The 13,875-nt window shown below is 37.3% G+C and overlaps 1 protein-coding gene across 2 annotated transcripts in view; it reads right to left on the reverse strand.

The window, feature by feature from the left end:
- Positions 1-13,875, reverse strand: part of KITLG (KIT ligand) — an 89,710-nt gene that overhangs the window by 39,405 nt on the left and 36,430 nt on the right. For both annotated transcript variants that reach the window (XM_054444648.2, XM_054444647.2), the window contains exon 3: positions 234-296. In XM_054444648.2, the coding sequence (XP_054300623.1) occupies positions 234-296 (63 nt within the window). The remainder of the gene's footprint in view (positions 1-233; positions 297-13,875) is intronic.

Raw genomic sequence — 13,875 nt, forward strand, 5'->3', positions numbered from 1 at the left:
GTGAAGAACAACTATACAGGTCTAGGATATATGTGCTGAAATGATCACTGATAAAGTTTAACAGTTGCTTAAGAGGGGAAAAAAAACCATGCAAGTCAAATTCCAAAGATAAATTCTTCAAATCCTGACAATAAGCAAGCTCCTAAATAGCAGCTAGTGTACTATCTCAATATGAATGATCCCATTTCTTCTATGAGCTACTAAAATGAAACTCAGAAATGTAGTTTACATACCAAAACATCCATCCCGGGGACATATTTGAGGGTTATCATATAGTCTTTTGGAAGATTTGCCACCTACAGAGACAAAAAAAAAATTCCATAAGAAAATTCTTATACATCAGTTAATCATATTTGTAGTGCTTTGGAAGAAAGCATACAAAACTGTTGTGCTTTTTAGAGTTACCAATGAATTTCAATATTTACATGTATATTGATTTTTAATCCTTGATTTCCCTCTGTAATCAAAAGCATCCTTCAAAATAAAAAAGTGATAACACAAATCTTTTAGACTCCAAATTCAGTTATGGCTGGCTAGGTATAACCTACTGAGTTTTGGAAACATGATCTGAATTTCAGCTTCCACCTGTGATCTTGGAATTCCCCTCCAGGACTATTTTCCTACTTGTTCCTCCATAAGATTAATCATAAAATAAATCCTTTTTATGTCAGTGGTTCTCAAAATGTGGACCTCAAAGTGATGTGCCAGCAATAGGGAACCTGTCAGAAATGCATATTCTCAGGCCATACCAGACCTACTGAATCTTACTTAACAAGTCCTCCAGGTGATTCTGATGTGCACCCAAATTTGAGAACTACTATTTTATGTTGAACCTAAAAAATGATCAGTGAAACTTCAAAAGAACAATGCTACTTACGAGATGCAAATGCTTTACAAGAAATAATTTAGAAAGATTCATTTTGTGATGTAACTTAATTCTCTTACCTTGGGCTGAACATTTGAGAAGTCTCAAATATTTGCCTAGGTTCTTTTGAAGGCTTTAAATAATGTCTGACTTACTTACATCAGTCATTCTGGTGTAAGTGAATAAGCAATAGGTTTGGGACAAAGGAATCTGGGACAAATCTACACTCTGTACATTGGTTCCTCTAATTTGTAAAATGAAGATCAAGATACCTATGTCAAATGGTCATTTAGAATTAAGATAGATGAATGTGCCAAACACATTATAAACAATCCATGTTCTTTACTGAGAGCTATACTGGCAACTGACTTTGGAGGCATATAACCCTATTAAGTTACAGAGTTCTAGGTTCTCTTCCTTCCTACACACTGTACCAACTTTGCTGTACCCAACCTTCTCTTATATCACCATTAAAATTCCCAGTTGAATAATCTAGCCAACAACTGACTTAGCCCATTGGGTATTAAGATAACATACGTTAAAAAGTAGTTTTGTACCATTACGTCTTCAAGGGTCTATCTTGCTTTGTAGACTTATTTTTTCCTTCATCTTGTCTCTAAAAACTTTATCTTCCTTATAGAAAACTGAGATCACGTACATGTTTGCTAGACTAGGTCATCTTGCACAAGTTTACCATAACATTTTCTGTATGATTCTGCTTGGTCTTGTCAATAGCTTCTAGAATCTGAGAACAATTTATCGATAAATGAATTTAGGCATGGGCATAAGTAGTCAGATAGGAGCTAAGGTAGTAACTGATCTCATGGTGCTTACTACCATCCTACTTCCAGTAATGCCACCTGACACTCATTTCAGCTCTGAACTGAGGCACTTAGTATGGTTCCTCTTCCCTAAGTTCACATAATCATAAAATAGTAACAGTGTCTAACACGTATCAAATATTTACTATGTGCCAGGCACTGTGCTCACTATGGGCTTAGGCTGCATTATTACAATTTATCCACAGATCCCGCTGACATATTATCTCTATTTAACAGATGAAGAAACTGAGTCTAGAAGGGGTCAAGTGCCTTGACTAAGGTCACACAGCCATCACATGTTAAGTCTAGACTAGAACCCATGTCCCTTGAGAGCAGAGCCTCCCTTGTCTCTTAGCTCCACTACATATTTTCACACTCTACACCCTCTGGGCACTTGTTCTGGGTATTTTCCACTTGTGAATCTTCACCATCAACCTTCTTCATGCCACCCTAAATAAAATATTAGTATCATTGTTGCTTTTTTTTTTTTCTTTTTTTGGTACAGAGTCTCACTCTGTCACCCAGGCTGGAGTGCAGTAGCACGATCCTGGCTCACTCCAACCTCCACCTCCTGGGCTTAAGGAGTCCTCGCATGTGTCAGCCTCTGGGATTACAGGCACGCACCACTACACCTGGCTAATTTTTGTATTTTTAGCAGAGACGGGGTTTTGCCATGTTGGCCAGTCTGGTCTCAAACTCCTGGCCTCAAGTGATGTGTCTGCCTTGGCCTCTCAAAATGCTGGGATTACAGGCTTGAGCCACCGTGTCCATTCCATTGCTGCTTATTGAAAACACATCTGAGCTGCCAGACATGATGGCATTTTTGTTCATTTATTTTTGGCATTAACTCCCTTACTCTTTACACTTAACTTTCTTCCTCTCAAACTTTCCACCAAGCTTCCATAATTTCTTTTCTCTTCTTAATCTTCACCCTCATCTTTGAGAGGAAAAAGAGTCTAGTCATTTTATGTAAACCCTAGTGACAAAGACACAGCAGACCTGTTGCAGGTGTGAAAGCAACAACTAAGCAGCAATATTCTATCTCATTTTGAATAAACCAGGTAAATTAAAGGCATTCCAGATAGAAAAATGCAGCAAGAGTGGCAGGTATTCTGAACACAAGCTGCTTAACAATCCAGCCCTTTCTTAAGCATAATTTATATTATTTTAAAAATACAAAAATACAATCAACTAGATTAGTATTTAGAAAGTGTGGGATCTGAGTATATGTCTAAAAAGCAAAGAAAATGTAAAGAGTATGCTGACCAATTCCATTTCATGAATAATTTATATACAAATATTAGTTCAAAGAAGGCTTATAGGAAGTTCCCTGACAAAAACACCAAAATCTACACTCTACCACTGGTGGTAAGGCAGTGTACAATAATACAGTAATTTATTCGTTAAGCTGATTTACTGATATTCAATTTCTGCTGAGACTGAAAAACAATACTGTTTTTGAAATGTGCTTTATAATTTAAAACAAGTTTTCATATACAGTCTCTACCACAACCCCATGAGAGATTATATTAAGCTTATTTTACAAATGAGGTCATGGAAACTCAGAGAGGTTAACTGGTATCACCAAGGTATAGGCATTTAGGAGCAACTGGTGCAGGTAGGATGCAAACCCTGGCTTTGTGTGCTGGGGCTCAGCACATCTACCTATATCGCAGTCTCCCCATTATTAGGTTCTTGGTTTTCATTGGTTTCCTTCTAATTACATTTGGAAGAGAACTTAGAAAGTCAAGTTGTAGATATTTGTGGTCGCTTAATAAATTATTGTATTAATATTACTTTCTAAGCATTTATACAGATTGAGCATCTCTAATCTGAAATCTAAAACAAAGCTGCGTGCATACAAGCCATGTGATCTTTGACAAAGTCAATAAACATACATAATGGGGAAAGGACTCCCTATTCAATAAATGGTGCTGGGTTAACTGGCTAGCTATATGCAGAAGAACGGAACTAGACCCCTACTATTCAACACATACAAAAATTAACTCAAAAGGAATTAAAGATTTAAATGTAAGGCCCCACACTGTAAAAATCCTGGAAGAAAACTCAGTAAACACCATTCTGGACATTGGCTTTGGGGAATAATTTATGACTAAATCCTCAAAAGCAATTCCAACAGAAACAAAAAATGACATTGGGAGCTAATTAAACTAAAGAGCTACTACACAGCAAAAGAAACTACTAACAGAGTAAATAGACAACCTACAGAATGGAGGAAAATATTTGTAAACTATGCATCCAACAAAGATCTAATATCCAGAACCTAAAAGGAACTTAAACAATTCAACACGCAAAAAATAACCCCATAAACAACAAGTAAGCTAAAGACATAAACATTTCACAAAAGAAGATATGCAAGGGGCCAAGAAACATGAAAAATTGCTCAACCTCACTAATCAACAGAGAAATGAAAATCAAAACCACAATAAGACACCATCTCATATGGGTTAGAATGGCTCTCATGTTGGTGGGAGTGTAAATTAGTTCAACCATTGTGGAAGATAGTGTAGCAATTCCTCAAGGAGGCAGAACAAGAAATACCATTTGACCCAGCCATCCCATTACTGGGTATATACCCAAAGGATTATAAATCATTCTACTATAAAGACAAATTCACACGTATGTTTATTGCGGCATTATTCACAATAGCAAAGACTTGGAACCAACCCAAATGTCCATCAGTGATAGACTGAATAAAGAAAATGTGGCATATATACAACATGGAATAATATGCAGCCATAAAAAAGGATGAGTTCATGTCCTTTGCAGGGATATGGATGAAGCTGGAAACAACCATTCTCAGTAAACTAACAGAAAAACAGAAAACCAAACAACACATGTTCTCACTCATAAGTGGGAGTTGAACAATGAGAACATATGGACACAGGGAGGGAAACATCACACACCAGGGCCTGTTGGGTATTGGGGGGCTAGGGGAAGGCTAGCACTAGGAGAAATACCTAATGTAGGTGACGGGTTGATGGCTGCAGCAAACCACCATGGCACGTGTATACCTATGTAACAAACTGCACGTTCTGCACTTGTACCCCAGAACTTAAAGGATAATTTTAAAAAATGTCAAAAAACGACAGATGTTGGTGAGGCTGCAGAGAAAACGGAATGCATATACACTGTTCAGCCACTGTGGAAAGAAATTTGGGGATTTCTCAAATAATTCAGAAATACCATTCAACCCAGCAATCCCATTGCTGGGTGTATATCCAAAATAAGTCCTTCTACCAAATAAAACCATGCATTTGTACGTTCATCACAGTACTATTCACAATAGACCTATGTGCCTATCAACCTATGTGCCTATGTGCACATAGGAATCGACCTATGTGCCTATCAACAATGGACTGAATAAAGACAATGCAGTACATATACACCATGGAATACTATGCAGCCACAAAAAAGAATAAAATCATGTCCTTCGCAGGAATATGGATGCAGCTGGAGGCCATCATTGTCACTGAATTAACACAGGAACAGAAAACCAAATATTGCATGTTCTCACTTATAAGTGGGAACAAAACACTGCATACACGTGGAAATAGACAGCAATAATAGACACCAGGGACAACTAGATAGGAAGCAGGAAGACAGGGTTAAAAAAACTACCTATTGGGTACCATGTTCACTACCTGGGTGATGGGATCAATCATACCCCAAACTTCAGCATCACACAATATACCCAAGTAATAAACCTTCAAATGTAGCCCCTGAATGAAATAAAGGGTATTCAATTAGGAAAAGAGGAAGTCAAATTGTCCCTGTTTGCAGATGACATGATTGTATATCTAGAAAACCCCATTGTCTCAGCCCAAGATCTCCTTAAGCTGATAAGCAACTTCAGCAAAGTCTCAGGATACAAAATCAATGTACAAAAATCACAAGCATTCTTATATACCAATAACAGACAAGCAGAGAGCCAAACCATGAGTGAACTCCCATTCACAATTGCTTCAAAGAGAATAAAATACCTAGGAATCCAACTTACAAGGGATGTGAAGGACCTCTTCAAGGAGAACTACAAACCACTGCTCAATGAAATAAAAGAGGATACAAACAAATGGAAGAACATTCCATGCTCATGGGTAGGAAGAATCAATATCATGAAAATGGCCATACTGCCCAAGGTAATTGATAGAGTCACTGCCATCCCCATCAAGCTACCAATGACTTTCTTCACAGAATTGGAAAAAACTACTTTAAAGTTCATATGGAACCAAAAAAAAGCCCGCATTGCCAAGTCAATCCTAAGCCAAAAGAACAAAGCTGGAGGCATCATGCTACCTGACTTCAAACTATACTACAAGGCTACAGTAGCCAAAACAGCATGGTACTGGTACCAAACCAGAGATATAGATCAATGGAACAGAACAGAGCTCTCAGAAATAATGCCGCATATCTACAACTATCTGATCTTTGACAAACTGAGAAAAACAAGCAATGGGGAAAGGATTCCCTATTTAACAAATGGTGCTGGGAAAACTGGCTAGCCATATGTAGAAAGCTGAAACTGAAGCCCTTCCTTACACCTTAGACAAAAATTCATTCAAGATGGATTAAAGACTTAAACGTTAGACCTAAAACCATAAAAACCCTAGAAGAAAACCTAGGCATTACCATTCAGGACATAGGCGTGGGCAAGGACTTCATGTCTAAAACACCAAAAGCAATGGCAACAAAAGCCAAAATTGACAAATGGGATCTAATTCAACTAAAGAGCTTCTGCCCAGCAAAAGAAACTACCATCAGAGTGAACAGGCAACCTACAAAATGGGAGAAAATTTTCACAACCTACTCATCTGACAAAGGGCTAATATCCAGAATCTACAATGAACTCCAACAAATTTACAAGAAAAAAACAAACAACCCCATCAAAAAGTGGGCGAAGGACATGAACAGACACTTCTCAAAAGAAGACATTTATGCAGCCAAAAAACACATGAAAAAATGCTCACCATCACTGGCCATCAGAGAAATGCAAATCAAAACCACAATGAGATACCATCTCACACCAGTTAGAATGGCAATCATTAAAAAGGAAACAACAGGTGTTGGAGAGGATGTGGAGAAATAGGAACACTTTTACACTGTTGGTGGGACTGTAAACTAGTTCAACCCTTGTGGAAGTCAGTGTGGCAATTCCTCAGGGATCTAGAACTAGAAATACCATTTGACCCAGCCATCCCATTACTGGGTATATACCCAAAGGATTATAAATCATGCTCCTATAAAGAGACATGCACACAGATGTTTACTGCAGCACTATTCACAATAGCAAAGACTTGGAACCAACCCAAATATCCAACAATGATAGACTGGATTAAGAAAATGTGGCACATATATACCATGGAATACTATGCAGCCATAAAAAAGGATGAGTTCATGTCCTTTGTAGGGACATGGATGAAATTGGAAATCATCATTCTCAGTAAACTATCTCAAGGACAAAAAACCAAACACCGCATGTTCTCACTCATAGGTGGGAATTGAACAATGAGAACACATGGACACAGGAAGGGGAACATCACGCTCTGGGGACTGTTGTGGGGTGGGAGGAGGGGGGAGGGATAGCATTAGGAGATATACCTAATGTTAAATGACAAATTAATTGGTGCAGCACACCAGCATGGCACATGTATACATATGTAACTAACCTGCACATTGTGCACATGTACCCTAAAACTTAAAGTATAATAATAACAAAATAAAAATAAAAATAAAAATAAATAAATAATAGTTGAAAGTATATTAAAAAGAAAAAACCACAAGTATTCTAAAATCTGAAAAAAAAAAAAAATCTGAAACACTTTTCGTCCCAAGCATTTTGTGTAGGAAATATTCAACCCCGTAGTATATTGATTCACCTTCCAGAAAGCACAGATAACCATGAAATAAATTCTGCTTCTCTAATACATATCATTGTGGAAAGTTTTACAGAGTAGAGGGAACCTGTGGCCTGGAACTTAGAAAATACTCCTTAGAGGCAGTGAATTTAATGTATGGATTAATAGCACAGGTTCTGGAGACAGACCACTCAGGTTGGATCCTGGCCCTGTAACCTGCTAACTCAGAAGTCTTGGGCAAGTCACTTCATCTACTTCAGCCTAAATTTTTACATGTGTCACATGGGAACCATGTAGAATCTAGCTGATGGATTTATAAGGATTAAATAACTCATGTAAAATACTAAGTGCTTAGTTAGGCATGGTATGTGAATGAGTAAGAATTTCTATTAATACTAAATGCAAGGGAGTGGGACAGTCTAGATAGAGGAAGGGTCTTATGCAAAGGCAAAGACATGGGAAAGCTCATAGTGTGTTAGGGAGACCAGATAAAAGATAAGAAATATTCCAGGAAAACTGAATTTGAGAGAGACCCTCCAAACGTTGAGCTAAGGAGGTCAAATGGGAGGTAGTAAGGTACAGTAGGAACAGTTTTACCGTCAGAACTCCACAGAAAGTTGCTTCTGCTTAGACACATAGCATCATCTCTGTGGAATTTCTACTCCTTGTCTGTAAGATAGAGGGCAAACTAGATAATTTCCATAAATTCAGTCTGGTTTGACTTACTTATGTAAGTGGTGATGCAACACTAAACGTGTTTCAGCAGAGAAGGAACATGGTAGTAAAATACCAAGATTAGTATGGTAAGACAGTTTGGAGCAAAGAGAAAACAGAGACAGACAAAAGATTAGAAGACCCCTAGGAATCTGAATATACATTAAATGTTTACATGTAAACTGGAAACTAGAAAAGCAGGAACCAGGTCTAGAGTCCAGGGAGGTATTCCCTATTGGTAGGGTTAAATGGATAAGTAACCAACGCTACATGTTTTAAAAAACAAATCTGTTCTACTAAAGAAATTCATGGCAAAAAAAAAAATTAATTGACGGAAAATTTTACCAAAGGCCAACTCATTCTAATGAGCTCTGGTTTGGAGTGCAAGGATGTCAATACTATGCCAGATTGTAAAATAAAAAACTGCAAAAACAAGTTACTGGATGATGAGCTAACTGTGCTAGGTGGGCCCCATTTACTGTCTTCTTTGGATGTCCTAAGGATTGACCATGTCCAGTGACACTGGAAAAACATCCACAGGAGAACAGCGTTCCGAAATGCTGGCGACTTAGCCAAGAAGAAGTCTTTGCAAGCCAAACTGGCACTGGCTGCATACCACACCCTGCAGGTATTTGGACTCAGAAGAAAAATAACTCAAAGTCAGAACACTTAACTTCCTCTCTAGATCACTGATCTAAAAACCTTTGGATTTCATGGTTCAAGGGTCACTGAGGTCCCTAAATCTCACGAGATCAGTGGCCACCTTGGACACGTTTGCAAGACCCTTACTTGTTATGCTGTTTCTCCCAAGTCCAAGGCAGGAATCAAAATTCAGTAGTTATCTATGACTCCCTTGACACTTTTATAAAATGCTGTACATATGTCAACTTTTCTGGGGAAAGAGTCCATGATTTTCAGACCTAGCAAAGTTTAATAATCACGGCTGTAGAGGAAAAAAGCTCTACACTTCTATCTAAATGTCATCATTCACTCATGTACGGTAGCTTACTATAATGTTAGTTGTTCAGCCTTCAGAAATAACACCCCCCAAAAAAGCTTTTTGCTTCTTTGTTTCTCCTAAAAAATTATCTACCACTAATATTGACTAAAAATCTAACCAACCAGGTGTATTACCTATAGTTTTCAAATGTAACTGGACTTTTTAAAAATGGTAACTCAATTAGTGATTAAAAATAAATTGGCAGGGCACAGTGGTTCATGCCTGTAATCCTACTGCTTTAAGAAGCCAAGGTTAGAGGATTGCTTAAAGCCAGGAGTTTGAGACCAGACTTGGCAACAAAGTGAGAATCCATCTCAAGAAAAAAAATTTAAAAATTAGTCAGGTATGGTGGCAACTACTCTGGAGTCCCAGCTACTAGAGAGGCTGAGGCGGGAGGATCACTTGAGCCCAGGAGTTTGAGGCTCCAGTGAGCCATGATTGCACCACTGTACCCCAGACTGGGTGATAGACACCCTGTCTCAAAAAAAAAATTAAGATGACAACTTCAGGAGGATTTTCAAGGTCATCTTTCCTCGGTAAAGAATATCTAAATAAAGATAGATAACAATTTTTTCTTTCAAATAGAAAAGATTATAAACTACAATATTTAGGGAGTGTATAATACTTCATGATGATGACACACCTTATGATGATGACACACCTTATGATGATGATTCCAATTAAGTAACTAACTGAGCTTCTACAATATGATAGCTTCCTAATCACAGTAAGATAAGGTGACTACTATTCAGGAAATAAAATTCAGTAGGTTACAATGATAATTCATTAATTGTAGTTGAAACATCTTAAACTACTGGGAAGGCATTATAAATTATGAACTGCATTACTGTGCCTCAACGATAGGTAGTTAAGGGGTCAAACCTCTACTCAACTATTTCCCAAGTGATGATAATCAGATTACTAAATACCACTAGATCTCAGCTTTCTAACCAATATACTGGGGCTAAAAATAGTTATCTTGTAAGGTTATGAAAAGTAAAGGAGACAATCCATGCAAAGTGTTTCTGCATAGTGTCTATGTACTCATAACTATTGTTTTAAAAAACCAAGGAGCAGGCTGCACATGGTGGCTTACACCTGTAATCCCAGAACTTTGGGAGGCAGAGGTGGGAGGATCTCTCGGGGCCAGGAGTTTGAGACCAGCCTGGGCAACATAATGGGACCCACATCTCTACAAAAGATAAACATAAAAATTCAAGGAGCAGAAGACATATTATCCAAGTAGTTTATTCTATAAAGGAAGAACAATGTTTTCCTAACAATAAGACTGATACGCTTGATAATACAGCAATCTATCTAGAGTTTTAATAAATATTCTTTCTAATAGGCCTTTTTTTAAAACACAAAATGTCCTAAATTTAGCTTTAAATAGAGAAAGAATTTTCTGCTGACCACAGGAGCAGAAATTAAAATGCTAAATATTGCAACCTAATAAAATAAAATTTGAAAACTATCTTTCAAACAATTATTTTTCGAAGGTCAAACAAAATTATGTGAAATCTTCACTATTAATGATATACCTAGGTCATCTGAAGGAAAGCTTAGAATTCATCCAGAAATGGGGACATTCAGAGACTCCAATTCTTCACTTTAATGCAGTGGTAATTCTATTTGAGGAACATAATATTTGAAGACGAAAAGTAATCAGAATTAATCAAAACTGTCTATTCAAAGTGTAAAAATGTGTTATCTGAGGATATTTTTATAATCTCTCATTACGTTAATCTCCATGAATCATGTGTAAATATAGCCAGCTTGAAATAAGTGCCTACCACAAGAACAGGAAAACAACAGATTCCTTTGTTCTAATGCTATCTTACCAATTTGTAGACTGACCTTGAAAAGACAGAGTAATTTCACCTGTACGAGATGGGGATGGAACCTTAAGAAACATTTTGAGGAAGACAAGTCATTACCCAATAGAAAGTTAAAGACAAAACATTTTTTCTCTTTAGCAACAAAATCATATTGAGTCAAATTGCCTCAAATGAAGAAACAAAGTCATCACAAACAAAGAGAAGAGTAGGGAGAATACACAGAGAAAACTAGTTTGAACTTTTTCAATATCTGGATTTCCTTCTTATATGAACAATTACAACTACTAAAAGCTGCAACCTAATTATCCCACAGATACAAGTTATAAAAGCTTGATTCATCCTCTTCCCAGATACCTGACCCTTTCTTTAGGTAAGTCTGAGTTTGCCATTTAAAACAAGTCTTGCAACATTTTTTTAGAAACAAAGCAAAATGTTATGTAAATAGATGAACTATTATGCTTAGTAAACAGGCCAGAAGCATTTTGAATAAAAACCATGGGGACTGTAGGGGCAGTACAAAGTGTTCAAGAAGAAATTTTTTAAAAAATTGACATTAAAGTCATAAATCATGTGCTTCTGTGACATGAGAATCATTTCAAGCAAAAAAACTTAAAGTGTGTGGGCACAGTGCAGGTTGCCACCTAATGCAAAGATGAAACTGGTAGAGGCTGCAAAGGAATGATTTCCATTGAAGGAATAACTGTGAGCACAGGCAAAAATGGACTGTCAGGCCACTTTCTTTCCCTCACATAAAATGTAGCAAGGTTATGTCTGCAAAGCAAATTCCTCTCATCCTATATAACCTCCTTTAGTCGAGTCATTATTGAATTATTCCAAGAGGAGCAACCTGAAAAAACATCATTATGGAATAAAACAATTTCAAATCTGAAAAGGGCCTCCAAATTTCTCTAATTTAGTAGTTCTTATCTTCTTTGGGGTCATAGATTTCTCTGAGCAATGATAAAAGCTACACACTCTCCTCAGAAATGAACATAAGGCATACGAAGGCAGCACAGTTCAGAGCTTCATGTGTAAGCATTCGAAGTTTATCAGCCCTAGATTAATAACTATTGATCATGTCCATGTTCCTCATTTGAAAAATTAGGAAATTGAATGCCAGAAAGATTCAGTGATTTGTCCAAGGCCACACAGCCAAGTAATAGTGGAGCTGGTATTAAAACAACCTAGTATTCCCAACTTCCATCAAGATGCTCTGCCCCACCATGTATAGAGAAAGGCTGTGATTATCTACATCCATAAATCTCAACAGTCACTCATGTTGCTGTTTGAATAAATGAAATTAGCAAGTTAGGATAGGAACACTCCACTTCTTTTCAAACGTTAAAATACACACACACCACACATGCGCGCGCGCACACACACACACACACACTCTATAAACATTACGGCCTAAGCAGTCCTGATACTTCTACATAAATAACTTTTATGTAGACGGTAGTTGGAAACATTAGGGTTCTTATACCCCATCTCCACAAGTTGAGATTCAGTATAGTGATGCCCTTAGAGCTGTACCTTAAATAAGTCCCTGAGAGACTGTGATCTGCTGGTTCTAAAGTAGTGACCTACTTTAAACATATTTTGAAGATTTGTATTAATCTGGCATCCTTATAAATCTATACAACACAGATAATAACTAGTCATAATAGGAACTGAGATTAAATAAGAGTCAAGACATTTTGGTTTCTAAACAATGACAGAAGAGACCATCTAGAGCAATTGCTCTTAAGCCTCCTTTCAGAATTTTGTTGAAAATATAGATGTTTGGATCCCTTTCTCAGACTTACCAAAGCAGTTTCTTGGTGTAGTCCCAGGTACCTGTAATTTTTTTTATTATTATTATACTTTAAGTTCTAGGTTACATGTGCACAACGTGCAGGTTTGTTACATAGGTATACACATATCATGTTGGTTTGCTGCACCCATCAACTCGTCATTTACATTAGGTATTTCTCCAAACGATATCCCTCCTCCAGGCCCCCACTCCCCAACAGGCCCCAGTGTGTGATGTTCCCCTCCCTGTGTCCATGTGTTCTCATTGTTCAACTCCCACTTATGAGTGAGAACATGTGGTGTTTGGTTTTCTATTCTTGTGATATTTTGCTGAGAATAATTGTTTCCAGCTTCATCCATGTCCCTGAAAAGGACATGAGCTCATCTTTTTTATGGCTGCATAGTATTCCATGGTGTATATTTGCGACATTTTCTTTATCCAGTCTATTATTGATGGACATTTGGGTTGGTTCCAAGTCTTTGCTATTGTGAATAGAGGTACCCATAATTTTCATCAGCATGACAGGTGATTGTGACGCTCACTAAAGTAAAGCACATCATTTCTTCTTCTTCACTCACCCAGTGAACATTTAATGAACATCATCTACTTTGCTTTCCCTGCCGTTCTCATATCACCATTAAAATTCCCAGATGAATAATTTAGCCAATAACTGACTTAGCCCATTGGGTATTAAGATAACATATGTTAAAAAGTAGTTTTGTACCATTACGTCTTCAAGGGTCTATCTTGCTTTGTAGACTTATTTTTTCCTTCATCTTGTCTCTAAAAACTTTATCTTCCTTATAGAAAACTAAGATCATGTGCATGTTTGCTAGACTAGGTCATCTTGCACAAGTTTACCATAACATTTTCTGTATGATTCTGCTTGGTCTTGTCAATAGCTTCTAGAATCTGAGAACAATTTATCGATAAATGAATTTAGGCATGGGCATAAGTAGTCAGATGGGA

Source organism: Pongo pygmaeus, chromosome 10 (genome assembly GCF_028885625.2).
Source record: "Pongo pygmaeus isolate AG05252 chromosome 10, NHGRI_mPonPyg2-v2.0_pri, whole genome shotgun sequence".
Lineage (NCBI taxonomy): Eukaryota > Metazoa > Chordata > Mammalia > Primates > Hominidae > Pongo > Pongo pygmaeus.